The 21,750-nt window shown below is 45.9% G+C and overlaps 1 protein-coding gene across 5 annotated transcripts in view; it reads left to right on the forward strand.

Moving 5' to 3' along the window:
- LOC115133245 (cadherin EGF LAG seven-pass G-type receptor 1-like) overlaps positions 1-21,750 on the forward strand; it is a 125,980-nt gene that overhangs the window by 74,270 nt on the left and 29,960 nt on the right. For all 5 annotated transcript variants that reach the window (XM_029666282.2, XM_029666281.2, XM_029666283.2 and 2 more), the window contains 3 exons: positions 16,568-16,725; positions 18,146-18,309; positions 18,414-18,539. In XM_029666282.2, the coding sequence (XP_029522142.2) occupies positions 16,568-16,725; positions 18,146-18,309; positions 18,414-18,539 (448 nt within the window). The remainder of the gene's footprint in view (positions 1-16,567; positions 16,726-18,145; positions 18,310-18,413; positions 18,540-21,750) is intronic.

Raw genomic sequence — 21,750 nt, forward strand, 5'->3', positions numbered from 1 at the left:
TGATGATCCCTGCTTTACAGACTCCATTCTTTAACAGAGTTACTTCACTTCTTGTCGTGGGTTTCCATTTGATTTCCATTCATTTCACTGTAGCTACATTTTCCTTCACTGAAAACACAATGCTGACCCATTAAACCTGTGTGTTTGTGTTCGTCGACATCTCTCTATGCTGCAGCCTCTCAAACACCGACAGGGAATCTTGCAGTAGCGCTGCGCACCATGAGCTACAAGCACCTACTGTAGCTCTCAGCACAGAACGGGTTCAAATGGAGATGTTTATTGTGAAGTGAGGAGTCAGATTTAAGCCAATCACCAGTCAGAATGGCCCTGACACACAGAGAGGGATCTCTTTCCCCGCTGACATATTTTCTCTTATAGGGCTGGTCGTGTGACCAAGGGAGCAAATAGGAGCAGCAGGATTAAAGAGATTATCTGGTGCTTTTGTATACTTTTTAGCCAGTAGCTCTCAAAAGCCAAAACGTGGTCCCCGATAATTGCGTACTATGTCACATATATAGTACGCAATTATCGGGGACCACGTTTGGCTTGCACGTTCACGCAGATGGGCAGGGACCCTGGGCATCTTTCTTTTGGTGTTTTTCAGATACTGTATGCACACCTCGTCATTGCTCTCTCGCTCTGCTATGTGTTCATCTTGATAGCTGTCACTCAAATGTCGAGGGACTGAAGCTTAATGGCTAGAAATCTAATTGATGTTGGCAAGATTAGGAGTTGGGTGCTTTCTGTCAGTGTGGATGGTACTCTCTCTTTAACTGTTAATCTCATCCATTTGATTTCCTCTGAGTGATAATAAGGATACTTTGGGATAGTTGACTTGCTAATAGGAGAGATTCATTGGGATGAATGTATTAAAGATGGCTACATTAAAGGGATTGTGTGAAGGATTAAAACGTGGGCCTTCCAAACCTCTCCAGCTGTATTGGTTCCAGCACGGTGTATGCATAACACCAGGACATGATGAGCTAAGCGTAGTGTGTGTGTGTCTACTTGTGAGTTACAGTAGTAGAAAACCCCCGATGTTTAGACAGTGAGTCATAAATCTGCCAGTCTCCACCTGCATTCACGACTGCCTCTTCCTCCCATCCCTCCCTCTATCCCTCTTTTACTTTCCCTATCTCCCGGTCTCTGTTTCTCAATCTCTCCCTCTGTCTCTTTATGTCTATCACACACTCCCTTGTTCTCGCCATACCTCCCTCCCTCTGTGTTCTAATCCAGGGGCGTTCAACCGGGGATCCATGGTACTGCAGGGGGAAATTATTGGGACAGTTACATTTTTTATATGTTTTTATGAATATCGCAAGCAACAACAGATTACATTAATGTTGAATTTCATACCTACAGTAGAAAAAAGGATAGTACCTTTCCAACTTTATTTCTGGGGGAGAATGGCCCTATCCCTCACCCTCTGATCCAACAGGTCCCAGACATGCTCAATGGGATTGAGATCCGGGCTCTTCGCTGGTCATGGCAGAACACTGACATTCCTGTCTTGCAGGAAGTCACACACAGAACGAGCAGTATGGCTGGTGGCATTGTCATGCTGGAGGGTCTTGTCAGGATGAGCCTGCAGGAAGGGTACCACATGAGGGAGGAGGATGTCTTCGCTGTAATGCACAGCGTTGAGATTGCCTGCCATGACAACAAGCTCAGTCCGATGGTGTTGTGACACACCGCCCCAGACCATGACGGACCCTCTACCTCCAAATCAATCCCGCTCCAGAGTACAGGCCTCGGTGTAACTCTCATTTCTTCGATGATAAACGCGAATCATTTGTCATCACCCCTGGTGAGACAAAACCGCGACTCGCCATTGAAGAGCACTTTTTGCCAGTCCTGTCTGGTCCAGCGACGGTGGGTTTGTGCCCATAGGCAACGTTGTTGCCAGTGATGTCTGATGAGGACCTGCCTTACAACAGTTCTACAAGCCCTGAGTCCAGCCTCTCTCGGCCTATTGCGGACAGTCTGAACACTGATGGAGGGATTGTGCGTTCCTGGTGTAACTCGGGCAGTTGTTGTTGCCATCCTGTACCTGTCCCGCAGGTGTGATGTTCGGATGTACCGATCCTGTGCAGGTGTTGTTACACGTGGTCTGCCACTGTGAGGATGATCAGCTGTTCGTCCTGTCTCCCTGTAGCGCTGTCTTAGGAGTCTCACAGCAATTTATTGCCCTGGCCACATCTACAGTCCTCATGCCTAAGGCACGTTCACGCAGATGGGCAGGGACCCTGGGCATCTTTATTTTGGTGTTTTTCAGAGTCAGTAGAAAGGCCTCTTTAGTGTCCTAAGTTTTCATAACTGTGACCTTAATTGCCTACCGTCTGTAAGCTGTTAGTATCTTAACGACTGTTCCACAGGTGCATGTTCATTCGTTGTTTGAGGTTCATTGAACAAGCATGGGAAACAATGTTTAAACCCTTTACAATGAAGATCTGTGAAGTTGTTTTTACGAATTATCTTTGAAAGACAGGGTCCTGAGAAAGGGACGCTTATGTTGCCGGTTTGCCTGAGTCGGGGTCCCTGTGCAGGAAATTGTTGAAGACCCCTGTTGTAATTCCTGTGTCCTATTCCAGACCAATTGCTGTTTGCCAGAGAGCCAGAGATTCCACGCAGCTCATGTAGCATGACTCAATGATAGAGAGAGAGGAGGGAGAACGTGGTCAGGAGAAAGAACTTGTGAGGGTGCTATGAAGGGATTTATTATTAGTGCTGTAAACACCTGTCTCCTGTCTCTGTCTTTTACCCCCCACCCCTCTCTCTCTCTCTCTCTCTCTGTCCCTTTCTTCCCTTACTCACTCTGTCCATTTCTCTTACTCATAAGCCGTGTTAATGTGTAACAGCATTCACTGCCAGACATTCTTATGGGTGTTTGATGCTTTCAATACTCCTAGGCTTGTATAAAACATGTATAACAGTAACCTTTCACACCAATAGTGGGGAGTTTCTAGTAAGATAGTAATTTCACAGATATTCCAACTAGCTTTAAATTTCAATATCCGCTCACAGGATTCCTATGATAGAGGCTCCATATTTGAAGGTTTCCTATTCCTCAGCATATCATTTGTCCGGCTCAAGATATTCAGAGGACAATGCTGCTGTCCATCTGGCATCGCCCAGAGAAAGAGCAGAACACTGATATATGTGTGTGTGTTATAGAGAAGGCATCAGGGTAACATATAGGGTTGAACGTCTGCCTCATGTCCTGTGGGAGAGAGAGCAACATTGTTACCCATTGTATATCCTCAGGGTGTGTGTATCTGTGTGTGTGTGTGTGTGTGTGTGTGTGTGGTGGGTGGGTGTGTGTGTGTGTGGGGGTGGGTGGGTGGGTGGGTGGGTAGTGTGTGTGGGTGGGTGGGTGGGTGCGCATGCATGCGTGCGTGTATGAATAATTGACAGCTCTAGGTTTACAGTGCCAGAGGATAGGTGAGGTAACGGTCAAAGAACACATGGGGACGTACACTGACACCCAACCCCACACAAGACAGGCACACATACACACCAGACCAAACACACGCATACACACACCATGCATGCACAGACACACACACACACACATTGAACATTTGCCTTTCCCCTCCCTCCGTAGGAGCACACAAAGCAAAGGATGGCAGGAGATACAGCTGTTCAAAAAAATTCTGGAGGTTGGAATGCGAGAGAGACAGAGAAAGAGAGGGAAAAAGGTTGGCGATTGCATTTCCTCGGTGAAACCCACGTCAAATCAGAGCCTTTGCTCCCAACTTCCTTCCTTATGAAAATACCCCCGCTCACCCTTTCCTCTCCTCCGCTAGTAATTTCCTACAGCGTGTGCCTGACTCACACACTTACTTACTTGAGGTAGTCCATCGTATGCGATGATGACTTCCACTACTGCTTGTGGGTTTGCTGATGACTGTATAATCCGATGCGGGATGCACACGATCTGCCACAGACAGAGCACACAAAGGCCTTTCCCGTTGATGCTGGTGCAGGCGTTGTGGTCGCATGTCTTCTCTGTTGATCCTCTGGTATCCGGACGGCATGGCCGAGCCATCTAAGCTGGTGGTGTCTGACAGATGCCTCAATGCTCCTGCAGTTGGTTCTCTGAAGATTCTCTGCGTGTGGAACACGGTCCTGCCAGGTCACTTTCAAAATGCATTGTAGGCATTTTATGTGAAAGGACTCCAGTTGTTTTAAGTGTCGGCTGTAGACTGTCAATGTTTCACGTCCATTAAGGAGTGTATATACACACTGCCACTTTGGTGTGTAGGTTCAGGTTGTTGAAACCCCTCTTCCTTAGCCGTCCAAATGAGGATGAGGCCTGTTTGACCCGATTCTGGATATCCTGGACGATGTTGCGGTCGTCTGAGAGGATGCTTCCAGGATATTTAAAGTGTGGCACAATGGCAAGTGAGGAGTCAGAGATGGAGAACGCGGGTATTTCAGGCAGAGGATCAGATGAGCACTGACATAGGACCTCTGTTTTTGGGATGTTAACAGACAGCCCGATTCTGCTGCATTCCCTCAACAGCTGCTGTGAGGGTGGCTTATAAAAAAACTTCTGGGGTATGTGCCACAGGAACGCGATCATCGGCGTTACGTGTTCAGATTAGAGCTTCGTGGGGGCTTGGAGCCTCCTAATGTTGAAGAGGTTCCCGTCCAATCTGATGTCCAGGGTTTCCCCGTTGTCTTTGTGCGGGAGTGTTGTGACACAGCGGAGGAAGACTGATACGCACGCGCACACACACACCCTCCCACTCCACGGCCCTAACACTGCCTTGTGACCCAAAATGTACTCCTGGAAAGAGGCCAGTCATGACATTAGCAGTATTACAAGTCCTCATAAAGTGGCTCGATTTTTATTTTTCAGAGGGTTTTTTCACCTCTTTTTGTTTGTAATCTGATACATCCACCACTGACCTTCACCTACCTCCCGGGTAGTAAAGTATGTGTGTCAGACAAGAGGTCTAAGGATGAAAATATAATGTTGGTTAGTCAGTGTTCAGTCCTAGGGGCTATTTGGGGGTAGTTACCGCAGTGTTTTCTGTGTTGTCAGCTCTGTCAGTAATCTTACACCCTACATACCGTGCTGCAGGGCACACTGAGTGGTAAAACATTTTTTGAAACTTTCGTAAACTAACACTCACACTTGACTTTTCCCCTCTACTACCACTGACTTTGCTGAAAGCTACTTTGAGGGAAATGTACTTACTATGACTGACGTATGTGGTTGTCCCACCTAGTTATCTTAAGATCAATGCACTAACTGTAAGTCGCAATGGATAAGATCGTCTGCTAATTGACGTGAGGCCATAACATGGAGTGTTATGCCTGTACTGACTTGTGTTAGAGCTGAAAACAAGTACACAGAGCGAGAGTTAGTTGGTTCACACACTCAAAGAGGCGGTGAGAAGAGAGAGTGTGTGTACGTATGCGTTTGTGCTTTTGCGCGTGCGTTTGTGCGTGCGTCTGTCTGTCTGTGTGGGTTACTTGTTGCTTGTGTTCTCTGACCTTCTCCTCTTTGTCAGTCGCCGTATGGATCAAGTGTGTTGCTATGGCACCAGCTAGGCTATCGTCCCCAGAGACGAGCTAGGAGATGAACGGCAGAATTGTCAACACCCCAGAGAGAGAGGGGGAGAAAGAGAGAAAGAAATAGGGTAAACCGGAGACTCCCAGGGGGCCCTGTCTGTGAGCCAAGTCCACTTTTAGTCGGGGGATCAGAAACTCTGTTGAAACTGAAACTGTATAGGGCCTAGGCCTTCATTTCTGCTGAAAACTCTGTTGTAAACTCGATACATTTCTCCCATACATACAGATCTAACTGTCGGTATGCTGAATAACAGTCAGTGTCACTGAAAGCCCCATTCCATATAAAGGGCAACATTATTTCACACAGGACTTAGTCAAATGTCTACTGTATGTATGTCTTGGAGCTGTATTGGGGAAGTCCCTTTCCTCTGTGGGTGTGTGTGTGTGCGTGTGCGTGGGAGACACTTGTGACCAGCCGATAGCTGGGTGAATGGTAATGTTTCAAATCAAATCAAATTTTATTTGTCACGTGCGCCGAATACAACAGGTGTAGACCATACAGCGAAATGCTTACTTACAATCCCTTAACCAGCAATGCAGTTTTAAGAAAAATATGTGTTAAGTTAAAAATAGCTAAGTAAAAAAATAAGAAAAAAATGTAACAAATAATTAAAGAGCAGCAGTAAAATAACAATAGCGAGGCTACATACAGGGGGTACCGGTACAGAGTCAATGTGCCGTTTAGTCCAGGTAATTGAGGTAATATGTACATGTAGGTAGAGTTAAAGTGACTATGCATAGATAATAAACAGAGATTAGCAGCAGTGTAAAAGGGGGGGGAGTAGCCATTTGATTAGCTGTTCAGGAGTCTTATGGCATGGGGGTAAAAGCTGTTGAAAAGCCTTTTTGGACCTAGACTTGGCGCTCCGGTACCGCTTGCCGTGCAGTAGCAGAGGGAACAGTCTATGACTAGAGTGGCTGGAGTCTTTGACAATTTTATGGCCTTCCTCTGACACCGCCTGGTATAGAGGTCCTGGATGGCAGGAAGCTTGGACCCAGTGATGTCCTGTGCCGTACGCACTACCCTCTGTAGTGCTTTGCGGTTGGAGGCCGAGCAGTTGCCCCTGCGCATATGTCAATACGCCAGACACATATCGGACCCCTATCCTGGGATTTCAGTGTGTGTGAGTGTGAAGTGAGTTTTGAGCACAGACTGCTGCAGACCCTACACCGTTCGGTGTGGACCCCCATATACCACATCTGGACCTGCATCTGTTCCTCTCCATCTTTCTTTCTTTCTTTCTCTCCTCTCTCGGTCTGTCTCTCTCTTTCTCTCTAGATTAGAACAGACCATGCAATTACACACTCTAGTGATAAAACACCTGCATTCCCAGCCCTGCATGGCTGAGGACATAGGGGAACACGAAGGTGAGACTGACTACATATCCTCCACTCTGTGTGGTTTTACTAACTACTAGCTTCTGTTGAAGAAAGTCTGTCACCACCACTCACATTGGCTCACTCAACAACGTGGTTCAGAAGTGAAGAACCATCACAGGCATTTAAAGGGGCAATCTGCTTTTGAAATTGGTTACATTTCTCCAGCCTCAACCCTCAGCTATTTACCAAATCAGTGACAGTTTGTTTTACTCACTGCTTTAGCACACTCTGCTAACCCTGATGTCCTTGCCGTGTCAGAATCCTGGCTTAGGAAGGCCACCAAAAATTCTGAGATTTCCATACCCAACTATAACATTTTCCGTCAAGATAGAACTGCCAAAGGGGGAAGAGTTGCAGTCTACTGCAGAGATAGCCTGCAAAGTAATGTCATACTTTCCAGGTCCATACCCAAACAGTTCGAACTACTAATTTTAAAAATTACTCTCTCCAGAAATAAGTCTCTCACTGTTGCCGCGTGCTACCGACCCCCCTCAGCTCCCAGCTGTGCCCTGGACACCATTTGTGAATTGATCACCCCCCATCTAGCTTCAGAGTTTGTTCTGTTAGGTGACCTAAACTGGGATATGCTTAACACCCCAGCAGTCCTACAATCTAAGCTAGATGCCCTCAATCTCACACAAATCATCAAGGAACCCACCAGGTACAACCCTAAATCTGTAAACATGGGCACCCTCATAAACTGGCCCTCCAAATACACCTCCCCTGTCTTCAACCAGGATCTCAGGGATCACTGCCTCATTGCCTGTATCCGCTACGGATCCACAGTCAAACGACCACCCCTCATCACTGTCAAACGCTCCCTAAAACACTTCTGCGAGCAGGTCTTTCTAATCGACCTGGCCCGGGTATCCTGGAAGGATATTGACCTCATCCCGTCAGTTGAGGATGCCTCATCATTCTTTAAAAGTAACTTCATCACCATTTTAGATAAGCATGCTCCGTTCAAAAAATGCAGAACTAAGAACAGATATAGCCCTTGGTTCACTCCAGACCTGACTGCCCTCGACCAGCACAAAAACATCCTGTGGCGGACTGCAATAGCATCGAATAGTCCCCTCCATATGCAACTGTTCAGGGAAGTCAGGAACCAATACACGCAGTCAGTCAGGAAAGCCAAGGCCAGCTTCTTCAGGCAGAAATTTGCATCCTGTAGCTCTAACTCCAAAAAGTTCTGGGACACTGTAAAGTCCATGGAGAACAAGAGCACCTCCTCTCAGCTGCCCACTGCACTGAGGCTAGGTAACACGGTTACCACCGATAAATCCATGATTATCGGAAACTTCAACAAGCATTTCTCAACGGCTGGCCATGCCTTCCGCCTGGCTACTCCAACCTCGGCCAACAGCTCCCCCCCGCAGCTACTCGCCCAAGCCTCTCCAGGTTCTCCTTTACCCAAATCCAGATAGCAGATGTTCTGAAGGAGCTGCAAAACCTGGACCCGTACAAATCAGCTGGACTTGACAATCTGGACCCTCTATTTCTGAAACTATCCGCTGCCATTTTCGCAACCCCTATTACCAGCCTGTTCGAACTCTCTTTCATATCGTCTGAGATCCCCAAGGATTGGAAAGCTGCCGCAGTCATCCCCCTCTTCAAAGGGGGAGACACCCTGGACCCAAACTCTTACAGACCTATATCCATCCTGCCCTGCCTATCTAAGGTCTTCGAAAGCCAAGTCAACAAACAGGTCACTGACCATCTCGAATCCCACCGTACCTTCTCCGCTGTGCAATCTGGTTTCCGAGCCGGTCACGGGTGCACCTCAGCCACACTCAAGGTACTAAACGATATCATAACCGCCATCGATAAAAGACTACTGTGCAGCCGTCTTCATCGACCTGGCCAAGGCTTTCGACTCTGTCAACCACCATATTCTTATCGGCAGACTCAGTAGCCTCGGTTTTTCTAATCACTTCCTTGCCTGGTTCACCAACTACTTTGCAGACAGAGTTCAGTGTGTCAAATCGGAGGGCATGTTGTCCGGTCCTCTGGCAGTCTCTATGGGAGTGCCACAGGGTTCAATTCTCGGGCCGACTCTTTTCTCTGTATATATCAATGATGTTGCTCTTGCTGCGTGCGATTCCCTGATCCACCTCTACGCAGACGACACCATTCTGTATACTTCCGGCCCTTCCTTGGACACTGTGCTATCTAACCTCCAAACGAGCTTCAACGCCATACAACACTCCTTCCGTGGCCTCCAACTGCTCTTAAACGCTAGTAAAATCAAATGCATGCTTTTCAACCGTTCGCTGCCTGCACCCGCACGCCCGACTAGCATCACCACCCTGGATGGATCCGACCTAGATTATGTGGACATCTATAAGTACCTAGGTGTCTGGCTAGACTGTAAACTCTCCTTCCAGACTAATATCAAAAATCTCCAATCTAAAATCAAATCTAGAGTCGGCTTTCTATTCTGCAACAAAGCCTCCTTCACTCACGCCGCCAAACTTACCCTAGTAAAACTGACTATCCTACCGATCCTCGACTTCGGCGCTGTCATCTACAAAATAGCTTCCAATACTCTACTCAGCAAACTGGATGCAGTTTATCACAGTGCCATCCGTTTTGTTACTAAAGCACCTTATACCACCCACCACTGTGACCTGTATGCTCTAGTCGGCTGGCCCTCGCTACATATTCGTCGCCAGACCCACTGGATCCAGGTCTACAAGTCATGCTAGGTAAAGCTCCGCCTTATCTCAGTTCACTGGTCACGATGGCAACACCCACCCGTAGCATGCGCTCCAGCAGGTGTATCTCACTGATCATCCCTAAAGCCAACACCTCATTTGGCCGCCTTTCGTTCCAGTTCTCTGCTGCCTGTGACTGGAACGAATTGCAAAAATCGCTGAAGTTGGAGACTTTTATCTCCCTCACCAACTTCAAACATCTGCTATCTGAGCAGCTAACCGATCGCTGCAGCTGTACATAGTCTATCGGTAAATAGCCCACCCAATTTACCTACCTCATCCCCATACTGTTTATATTTATGTACTTTTCTGCTCTTTTGCACACCAGTATCTCTACCTGTACATGACCATCTGATCATTTATCACTCCAAAATCTGCAAAATTGTAATTATTCGCCTACCTCCTCATGCCTTTTGCACACAATGTATATAGAGACTGTCTTTAAAAAAAAAATGTATACTGTGTTATTGACTTGTTAATTGTTTACTCCATGTGTAACTCTGTGTTGTCTGTTCACATTGCTATGCTTTATCTTGGCCAGGTCGCAGTTGTAAATGAGAACTTGTTCTCAACTAGCCTACCTGGTTAAATAAAGGTTCAATTAAAAAAATTATAATAAATAAACGGGGTGACAGCTTTGTTATTGTTTCAACAGCTGATTGCCCCTTTAAGGGTACAAGACAGGAAAGAGGGATGTCTGTGGTTACCATGAGATCCCAGGGGGCACCCAGGTACAGGTCCTGGGGGAGAATGGCACTGTGCCAGAGACGGAGGTGTGTTCTCATTATAAATCGCATACCTGCATAATGTATATCACCTGCTGCAATACATATATCACCTCTGATTTCACCATACATGTACTGTATATTATAAACCGGGTAGTTTGGGTCTTGGATGCTGATTGGCTGAAAGCCGTGGTATATTAGACATTATAAACTGGGTGGTTTGAGCCCTGAATACGGATTGGCTGAAAGCCGTGGTTTATCACGGGTATGACATAACATAACTTTTTACTGTTCTAATTACATTGGTAACCAGTTTATAATAGCAATAAGGCACCTTGGGGGTTTGTAGTACAGTATATGACCAATTTCTCACGGCTAATGGCTGTATCCGCGTTGCGTCAAGCAAAGAACAGCCCTTAGTTGTGGTATATTGGCCATATACCACACCTCCTCTGTCCTTATTGCTTAACTATAAACTGGGTGGTTCGAGCCCTGAATGCTGATTGGCTGACGGTCATGGAATATCAGACCATATACCACGGGTATGACAAAACATTTATTTTTACTGCTCTTTTCACATTGGTAACCAGATTAAAATAGCAATAAGGCACCTCAGGGTCTGTGGTATATGGCCAATATACCTCACGCCCTCATGCCTTATTGCTTAAATATATCACGATATGCAGGGTTTGTTCTGGAATTAAAAGGGGCTTAGGTGGTGGGTGTAGCAAGGGGGTGTGGCAATGGGCGTGCTCGGCCCGTCGCCGAGGCTGAATTTTAGAAGTGCTTTTATTATAAAACATTTTTTTATTAAAAAAAATGTACATTTACATTTTTACACTGTTTACACTGTGCCGACCCACCCATGAATTTCAATGCCAGAAAAATCCCTGGTATGATGCAAAATTACTTATTTACTGCTCTAATTATGTTGGTAACCAGTTTATAATAGCAATAAGGCACCTTTGGGGTTTGTGGTATATGGCTAATATACCATGGCTAAGGGCTGTATCCAGGCACTCCGCATTGTGTTGAGCATAAGAACAACCGTTAGCCGTGGTATATTGGCCATATACCACACCTCCTTATTGCTTAATTATATAACGACCTGAGTAGGGCTGTGCTGGTCATGAAATTTTATCAGCCGCCGATTGTCAAGCAAATAACTGCTGGTTTCACAGTAAATTACCCTTTAATTAACATAAACACATTTAGCATCTCCTGGCATAGCCTACAAGCCACTGATGCAGAGCTTTGCAACATCTACATTTTAAAAAGTCTAATAAATCCATGTGATATAGCCTACACCATCACAATAAATGTATGATTTATTTTAGACAGGTCTAAAGAAGCATGATATGAAGAAAATGTATTCTATTTCAGAAGAACACAATAGCATACTCTTGAGTTGTCCTTATGTTAGGTCCTGATCTGGCTGTGCCATATGGCTGTGGGCTACACTAGTGCATTTAGCAGACAAGATTTGCTTAGAATTCTGTGGCATTGTTTTATAGTATGACGATGCTATGTAACACAGCTAAATAAAATTGAAAGGACATTTCTTCCAAATGATTTCCGAGGGAGTGCTCATATGATTTCCGAGGGAGTGCTCACATGATTTCCGAGGGAGTGCTCACATGATTTCCGAGGGAGTGCTCACATGATTTCCGAGGGAGTGCTCACATGATTTCCAAGGGAGTGCTCACATGATTTCCAAGGGAGTGCTCACATGATTTCCGAGGGAGTGCTCACATGATTTCCGAGGGAGTGCTCACATGATTTCCGAGGGAGTGCTCACATGATTTCCGAGGGAGTGCTCACATGATTTCCGAGGGAGTGCTCACATGATTTCCGAGGGAGTGCTCACATGATTTCCGAGGGAGTGCTCACATGATTTCCGAGGGAGTGCTCACATGATTTCCGAGGGAGTGCTCATATGATTTCCGAGGGAGTGCTCACATGATTTCCGAGGGAGTGCTCACATGATTTCCGAGGGAGTGCTCACATGATTTCCAAGGGAGTGGTCATATGATTTCCGAGGGAGTGCTCACATGCGGCTACTCTGTGTTGAGCGGTTAACAAAGAAGCAGATTCTCCTATATGCTTCATTTAGAATGATTTATTCAACTTTAGCTGGGATTAAAACGTTGGGCTATATGTTTTGATGCGACTCTAATAATGATTTGAAAAAAGTCTCATGAAAGGCATGAGCTCTGCTTTGTTTCTTGTGCAGGCTGCACACTTTTGATAATATTCTCACCGGGCCTCGAATTTCCTGTGGCATCCCCCTTGTGTGGCCTAAATGCCCTCATACAAAAAAAAATCCATGCCTTTTTTTTTGCGCAAATTTTTGCACATTTATAAAAAACTGAAATATCACATTTACATAGGTATTCAGACCCTTTATTCGGTACTTTGTTGAAGAGTCTGTAATCGCTGCCAAAGGGGGCAGCGATTACAGACTCGAGTCTTCGGTATAACGCAAGCTTGGCACACCTGTATTTGGGGAGTTTCTCCCATTCTTCTCTGCAGATCCTCTCAAGCTTTGTCAGGTTGGATGGGGAGCGTCGCTGCACAGGTATTTTCAGGTCTCTCCAGAGATGTTTGATCGGATTCCGGGATCTGGCTGGGTCAATCAAGGACATTCAGAGACTTGACCCAAAGCCACTCTTACGTTGTCTTGGCTGTGTGCTTAGGGTCGTTGTCCTGTTGGAAGGTGAACCTTTTCCCCAGCCTGAGGTCCTGAGCACTGTGGAGCAGGTTTTCATCAAGGCTTTCTCTGTACTTTGAAAAATATCACCACAGCATGATGCTGCCACCACCGTGCTTCACCGTAGGGATGGTATTGGCTAGGTGATGAGCAGTGCCTGGTTTCCTCCAGACGTGACACTTTGCATTCAGGTCAAAGAGTTCAGTCTTGGTTTCATCAGACCAGATCATCTTGTTTCACATGGTCCAAGAGTCCTTTAGGCGCAAACTCCAAGCGGGCTGTCATGTGCCTTTTACTGAGGAGAGGCTTCTGTCTGGCCACTATCATAAAGGCCTGATTGATGGAATTGCTGCAGAGAGGGTTATCCTTCTGGAAGGTTCTCACATCTCCACATAGGAACTCTGGAGCTCTGTCAAAGTGACTATTGGGTTTTAGGTCACCTCCCTGACCAAGGCCCTTCTCCCTCGATTGCTCAGTTTGGCCGGGCGGCCAGGTCTAGGAAGAGTCTTGGTGGTTCCAAACTTTTTTCTCTGACATGCACTGTCAACTGTGGGACCTTATATAGACAGGTGTGTGCCTTTCCAAATCATGTCCAATCAATTGAATATACCACAGGTGAACTCCAGTGAAGTTGTAGAAACATCTCAAGGATGATCAATGGAAACCGGATGCATCTGAGCTCAATTATGTATTTGTGTTTCTGTTCTAAAGGTAACTGTAAAGAGGATATTATATTGTACCTTCCCTAACACAGCCCTCCCTGTCCCCCTGGGCATAAACACACACACACACACACTCAACTCTTTTCCAGTCCACTGCCGCTGAGTGTGTGTTGCCGCCAATGCGTAAAGAGAGGCCTGGTGTCCCAATCCAAGTATGGAGTGGGGTTTCATTGAGTGTGCATGTGTGTGTGTGTGCATGCTGTTAATGGGCCTCTCTGCGTGCCAATGGAGTGGCTTCACCCCTCGTCTCATTAATCATACAGTGTCACTAGGCTGACACTGTTCCCTATGTAGTGCACTGCACTACCTTTGACCAGAGCCCTACATTGCTGTTAAATAGGGTGCCATTTGGAACATAACCAGAGAGTGTGAGAGTGTCTGCTTAGGAGGCCAGTACTGTATACCGTTGACACTTCACCCTGAGAGCCATTGATCTGCTGGCCTGGCCTGTCAATAGGGAGCTGGCTACAACATTTACTACAACATCCACTAGACTTCTATGGTCATTCAGCAGACACTTCACCTACACACAGCTAAGAGGGTAATGTTCATTATCCACTCTGAGAACTGCCCCTCCTTTCTCTCATTCACTTACACTCATTCATTTAGCACAGATCTTCCTTGATGTTGAAGCATTGAGGATTGACAGGCATGTAACTCGGCCTCGAATATTGATCTTTTCTCATGGTTATGTGGCAAGGCGAGGAAGTAATTATTTTCTTGTGTTTGGCAGTTTGTGTGTGTGTGTGTGTGTGTGTGTGTGTGTGTGTGTTTGCATTCGTGTGCACATCTGTCAGTAATGGTGCCACTACTTTCCCTCTCTCTGCTCTCTGATAAAGAGATTAGACAGAGAGCCGTGTGCTTAGCTCTCTATTCAAGCTCTTATAGTAAATCAAACCGTTAGAGAGTTCTAGTGGTGCCTTCGGAGCGTAGCCAGCCAGCTCCCAGTGCAGCTCTTAAATCAGGCCTGGCCAGCCAGAGTTATGACGCTCTACAGGTTGACCCAGTGTGAGTGCAGACCAGGGCATTGTGCGGTACTGAGCTGTACGTGGTACCAAGAGAAGTTGGCTCGACCTCAAGAAACGCCGCCGCCTGCTCTGCTCGCTACCTCTACTTAAAAAGTTCAAAGCTTTCGCGCTCTATACTTCCTACCTCTCTCTCTCATTTTCTATCTCTCGCTCTCTCTCTCTCCCTCAATGAGCCAGAGAATATCTAGGGGTTTCAATAGAGGTTACACTGCAAAGAACAGTAACCTAAAATGACTTACATCCTCAGACCAGTCCTGTGCGAATTACCTTTTTATTAAGCTTTTGTACTTTGTAAACGTCCAGACACAGTTGGTGGTGTGTTGTCTGAGAGCTATCCCACAATGGCCTGCTCCTGCTCCAGCTTCTGCTGCTGGACCACACCTGCCTGCCTTTCAACAGCCCATCCTCCCCATTGTCACACTTCCACAGGAAAGGGATCAAATACCCTCACTGCTAGACACACACCGTCCCTGTTAAACCCTGTGTGTGTGTGTGTGTGTGTGTGTGTGTGTGTGTGTGTGTGTGTGTGTGTGTGTGTGTGTGTGTGTGTGTGCGCGTGTGAGAGAAAGAGAGAAACGGGGACAGATAATGAGAGTGTAATGTAGGGAGAGAGTGTAACGAGGTCAGAAGCGCACTGTTGTTTAGGTAGGTCTTTATGTGGAAAATGTGAAAGTGTTTTGAAGGTGGAGAGGTGTGGAGAGTGGTGGAAAGGGGTGGGGCTAAAGGAGTGGTAGTGATAGTGCTGCTAAAGGATATTGTGTCCTGGCAACTGTGCCAGCCTGGGACTGCTCTGACCCAAAATGGAGCTCGCTCTCTGTTTCTGTCTAGCTCACAACTTTCTCTTGTTTTTCTCTCATTTTCTTTTCTCTTTCCACTTCTTTCTAACTATAGTCTCCCTCTCTATTTCTGTATTTCTTTCCTCCCACAGCCTGTCTGCCCTACCATACACTGTCCTATTACTTTAATGTTATTTGTCAGTGGTAAACACTCTGCCGGCCCCTCTATCACTTTTTCTTCCTCTCGCGTTCTCCCTTTCTCATTCTCTTCCTCTCTTCTAGCCCAATCTTGAAGCACCCAGGACTTCCTATCTTCTGTAAACTCTGTAGTCTTCTGCATTGTAATCTGTAGTTAGTTATTGTAGGGGCAAGTTCTTTACTGTTCATCTGAGTTGGGGTCTGTACGGGAGTTATTGTACGGGTAGACTATTTACCTCTTTACTGTTTTCCAGGGAGACAGAGAGACAGATAATCAACTAATCTGTGGTCTCAGGCCAGGCTGTGGAGTAAATACACTGTGAGACAATACTGGTCTTTCCACACAAGCCCACTGCTTTCCTATTGTTAGAGGAAATACATTCCTGCAAATGAATGTTCAGCCTGAGCTTTGACACTGCGTTTAAAACCAATGAGTTGGATCAGATTTTCTAAACGGATCTTAATTTCTCTCAGATTAACATTCATAGGCCAGAGACCTTGATCAGGATAATTGCTCTCATCAGTGTCCGTTAGGACCAAATTAACCTAATAGCTTTTTACTGTTTAAGTTTCATGAAATCTTTAGAATACAAACTGTTTTCAAACAGTAAAGAATGAGTAAAAACTGATTTTCAAAGGAGGGCAACTTCTTCATTCCTCCATTATTGATGTTAGTTGTTTTTACCATTCCTGTAATAATCATCAGACCTATGACCTCTGTGTTTCAGCCCAACATTGGTCGACTGGGGATCCCCCATGGACCCTCAGGTGAAAAGGTGGCTGTGGTTGCTGTGGACGACTGTGACATTGCCATGGCAGTTCGTTTTGGCAACCAGATCGGCAATTACTCCTGTGCTGCCCAGGGAACCCAAACAGGACAGAAAAAGTGAGTGTCTCTCTCTGTTTCTCTCTCTCTGTTTTCCGTTCACTCGCTCCCTCCTCTCTCTCTCTCTCTCTCTCTCTCTCTTTCTCTCTCATTCTTCTCTCTCCCTCTCTTCTCTCTCTCTGTCTCTCCCCCTCTGTCTTCAGGTTCATTCCACTACCTTCAGTGAGGCTAATATGTGTTAGGCTAATAGGAGTCAGTGTTGTAAGTGCAGGACTGATGTTCAGTCACCTTCATTACACCACATTACCTTGCCTTTCTCTCTCTTAATCGCTCAGGATTGACATGCTCTCAATTGTCAGACGAATATCTCAGACATGGCCTCTTACACAGCCTAACATGGCTTAACCTTTACTTAATCGTTCAGACATTTACTACTGCAACTAATTGTTTCTGTATCTGAACCCAAGATCCTTTTCAAATTAGGGATGTTAGGCAAGGCAGCGAGCTAGAACACATTTAGGAAAAGAAGAAAAACACATCAAAGGAACGGGGTAATGAGGCTGCATTCTTTTAGAACCGGTCGCTCCACTATGTTAGGCTCAGAGCTGTTCTACACTAAATTACGTGGCTCCGTTTGACTCTGAGGCCGACACCCAGGCTTTTAGGTTAAGTCTTTGACGAAAAGGAGTGAAAGTTACGACGCACCCACACACTATCTATCTGTTTACCTATTTGTCGTTTCAGACCTCACCCTATCTGCTTCTCCTGAAGTGAGAGGCAACAATCGCTACAAAGGACCGGCCCAAAATAGCATACATTGTGTGACACTCGTTCAACGCGTACTTTGTGGCATTTTTAGACCGTATGACATTGGCCTTTTGCCGTTTTCAAATTGATCATATGTTTTACGTTATGCATTGGTGTCGCGTCGCAATAGTTCACGTTAAACCCTGGGCGTTGGATGTTTTGTGAGTTTAGAGGCTTGTGTGTAAGCTAAGTGGCTGCTTTAGCCAGCGTCCTTGCTGCCTGCTAAGTCTTCTGGGCCGTTGGTGGTGTTACAGAAGGAGGAATGAATCAAGCCAGCTAGCTGGGTTACAGTGGCTTTGTCCTTTCAGTCAACAAGGCCTGTGACAAATAACCTTTTGCAGGGTAACCATACTACTCACACCATCAGTACCCTGTAATCCCCTTTAGAAAACTTAAGAAACTTTGAGGAAGACTTTGGTGTCTGTCACCAGGCACTCTGTTGTGGAACGTTGGTCCTGTCATTGCATTCATTTGAAAGAAAGAGAGTTCAATATAGTGTGTGAATTTCGTTTTCACCTAAGTCCATTACCCATCAGTTGGCACTTTGTTGGTGCATCTTTAGCTCCTAATCCATTGGGGGCTGGGGCGCCATTTTGGATCCAGAACCATTAGAGGAACTCTAAGTGCCATTTTGTCTCCATTCTGACCCCGTTTCCTGTACTCTCCCCTGCAGATCATTAGACCTGACAGGACCGCTGCTGCTGGGTGGTGTTCCCAACCTGCCCGAGGACTTCCCTGTGAGGAACAGAGACTTTGTGGGCTGCATGAGGAACCTGAGCATCGACAGCAAACCCACCGACATGGCCAGCTTCATCGCTAACAACGGAACCACTGCAGGTAACAACCTTTGTCATCAGGTAACATATTTTTGTCATCTTTACTCAGGTTAGCTGTGTTGTTTGTTTACTGATACTGATTGACATCTATCATGACCCATGTAGGTTGTCCTGCCAAGATCAATTTCTGTACTAAGGATTTGTGTCAGAACGGAGGAGTGTGTGTCAACAAGTGGAACACCTACAGCTGTGACTGTCCTCTGGGCTACGGGGGCAAGAACTGCGAACAAGGTGAGGGTGTGTGTGTGTGTGTGTGTGTGTAGCCGATGTGAAATGGCTAGCTAGTTAGCGGTGCACGCTAGTAGTGTTCAATCGGTGACGTCAGTTGCTCTGAGACCTAGAAGTAGTTGTTTCTCTTGCTGTGCCACGGCTTTTGTGGAGTGATCGGTAACATTGCTTTGTGGAGTGGCTGTTGTCAATGTGTTCAGACGGTCCCTGGTTCAAGCCCAGGTTGGGGAAAGGAGAGGGACAGAAGCAATACTGTTACGTGTGTGTGTTTCAAGATGGCATAAGGACTGCAGCCGTGCATGTTACAATGAGGGTCCCTCATATTGAATATCTGGGTCGGCATCTGTATGCGTCAGTGTGAGCAGGACTTGTTTGTGTTACAGTTGATTGCATAAGGAAGTGAGGAAGGACACTGGAGTTAATGTGGCTTAGCTTCCTGTGAAGGAAGTGTCTTTTCAGATAGCGATCAAGAAGGGTGAGTGTGTGTGTGTGTGTGTGTGTGTGTGTGTGAAGGAAGTGTATCTGCGGATAGAGATCCAGCAGGAACCTTAGGTGACTGGTCATTACTGACTCATACATGTACTCTGCAGAAGCTAGATGTTAGTATAATAGTGAAACTTAGAGCATGGCCCAAAGAGCTGTTGTCTATTTCACTAATGAGACAAAGACCAACTCTGACTCACATATCAGTGCCAGGATCAAGGGACGGGGACACACACACACGGACCCTGTGGTTGCCCCACTGTTGTTGAGCCAGAGTGTTTACATGGAACAGACCACAGCGCTCCTGTAGTGTGTATTTACAGTACCAATCATAGCAGTCTTATATACTCCCGTGCTGATGGACAGGTGTGGGAGTGTGATAGACAGATATATGATGTGTGGTTACACTGTTATAGCTTGCCCTGTTTTGATCCTGACTGTTCTGTTGCTCATATCCCCCACTAGGGATGGATGATGGGTGGGGTGTGGTGGGGTGTGGTGTGGTGTGTGTGTGTCTAACAGGCCTAATGATAGCGCTTGTATGCTTGTATGACAGTGATTTACTGGTTTTGTGGTCCGGAGCGGGGTACTGAAATGGTGTGTGTGTGTGTGTGTGTGTTCCTCTGAAAGGGTTAAACTAAGTGACTCACACTGTGCCTGTCCTGTCTCGCACACAGAGACATCTAAAGTCATCAAGGGAAGCTGTAGTGTGTGTGCGTGTGTGTGTCAGCATTATGTCAAAAGCAATTTCTTTATTTGGGAAACTATCCCAAGGCCAGGGCAATAGAACCAGAACACTTGCCAAAAATATTGTTATTTTGAATGCTCCTACACGAATATGAGTAATATTCCTACTGAGTTATAAAACAGTAAGAGGGTGGCTTTGATTTACCCTCTAGGGCCTGCTTCCAAACAATTATAAAACACACACACATTGATATTTGATCAAATATCTCCACCTAGTCTGGGTTGGATGAGGTAGCTGTGTAGTGATGCCAGGCAGCAGATCGAGTATCTGTAGTTGGACTTAGGAACAGAAGTAACACGGAGGGTTTGGCTGCTTCACTACTTGTTGACAAGCTGTGTGGGCAGTAGAAACCATAGACGTTATATCATGGGTACGGACAGCACGGGAATCATAGATATCATATCACTTTTAGAGCAGCAATGGACACCATAGGCATATCCGTGGTACTGTAGAGGCGCAGGAAGAGAAATATGACGAGACAGTCGATAATTCAGGATTTCCCAGACGCATTCTGTGAGTTTGGACATAAACTCATAAACTCAGCCTCCTTTCAGAGGTAATTCGTAAAAATCCAAATAACTTCACAGATCTTTCATTGTAAAGGGTTTAAACACTGTTTCCCATGCTTGTTCAATGAACCATAAACAATTAATGAACATGCACCTGTGGAACGGTTGTTAAGACACTAACAGCTTACCGACGGTAGGCAATTAAGGTCACAGTTATGAAAACGTAGGACACTAAAGAGACCTTTCTACTGAATAAAGATGCCCAGGTTCCCTGCTCATCTGCGTGAACGTGCCTTAGGCATGCTGCAAGGAGGCATGAGGACTGCAGATGTGGCCAGGGCAATAAATTGCAATGTCCGTATTGAGAGATGCCTAAGACAGCGCTACAGGGAGATACAACCGACAGCTGATCATCCTCACAGTGGCAGACCACGTGTAACAGCACCTGCACAGGATCGGTACATTCCAACATCACACCTGCGGGACAGGTACAGGATGGCAACAACAACTGCCCGAGTTACACTACAATCCCTCCATCAGTGCTCAGACTGTCAGCAATATACTGAGAGAAGCTGGACTGAGGGCTTGTAGGCCTGTTGTAAGGCAGGTCCTCACCAGACATCACTGGCAAAAACGTCACCTATGGGCACAAACCCACCATTGCTGGACCAGACAGGACTGGCAAAAAGTGCTCTTCACTGACGAGTCGCGGTTTTGTCTCACCAGGGGTGATGGTCGAATTTGTGTTTATCGTCGAAGGAATGAGCGTTACACCAAGGCCTGTACTCTGGAGCGGGATCGATTTGGAGGTGGAGGGTCCGTTAACTTCTTGCGTCGAGCCATCCCGGATCCGGGAACGTGAATACAGCCTCAAGCTCATTACCATAACGCAACGTTAACTATTCATGAAAATCGCAAATGAAATGAAATAAATATGCTAGCTCTCAAGCTTAGCCTTTTGTTAACAACACTGTCATCTCAGATTTTCAAAAATATGCTTCTCAACCATAGCAAAACAAGCATTTGTGTAACAGCATTTAGTGTTAGCATAGCATTTAGCGTTAGCATTCAGCAGGCAACATTTTCACAAAAACCAGAAAACCATTCAAATAAAATAATTTACCTTTGAAGAACTTCTGATGTTTTCAATGAGGAGACTCTCAGTTAGATAGCAAATGTTCAGTTTTTCCTGAAAGATTATTTGTTTAGGAGAAATCGCTCCATTTTGTGCGTCACGTTTAGCTAAGAAAAAAACCTGTATCCAGGATTGTGTAAATCTATCTGCAAGCTCATTAGCATAACACAACGTTAATTATTCATGAAAATCGCAAATGAAATGAAATCAATATGCTAGCTCTCAAGCTTAGCCTTTTGTTAACAACACTGTCATCTCAGATTTTCAAAAATATGCTTCTCAACCATAGCAAAACAAGCATTTGTGTAACAGTATTGATAGCTATTGATAGCTAGCGTT

Source organism: Oncorhynchus nerka, linkage group LG8 (genome assembly GCF_034236695.1).
Source record: "Oncorhynchus nerka isolate Pitt River linkage group LG8, Oner_Uvic_2.0, whole genome shotgun sequence".
Taxonomy (NCBI): Eukaryota; Metazoa; Chordata; class Actinopteri; order Salmoniformes; family Salmonidae; genus Oncorhynchus; species Oncorhynchus nerka.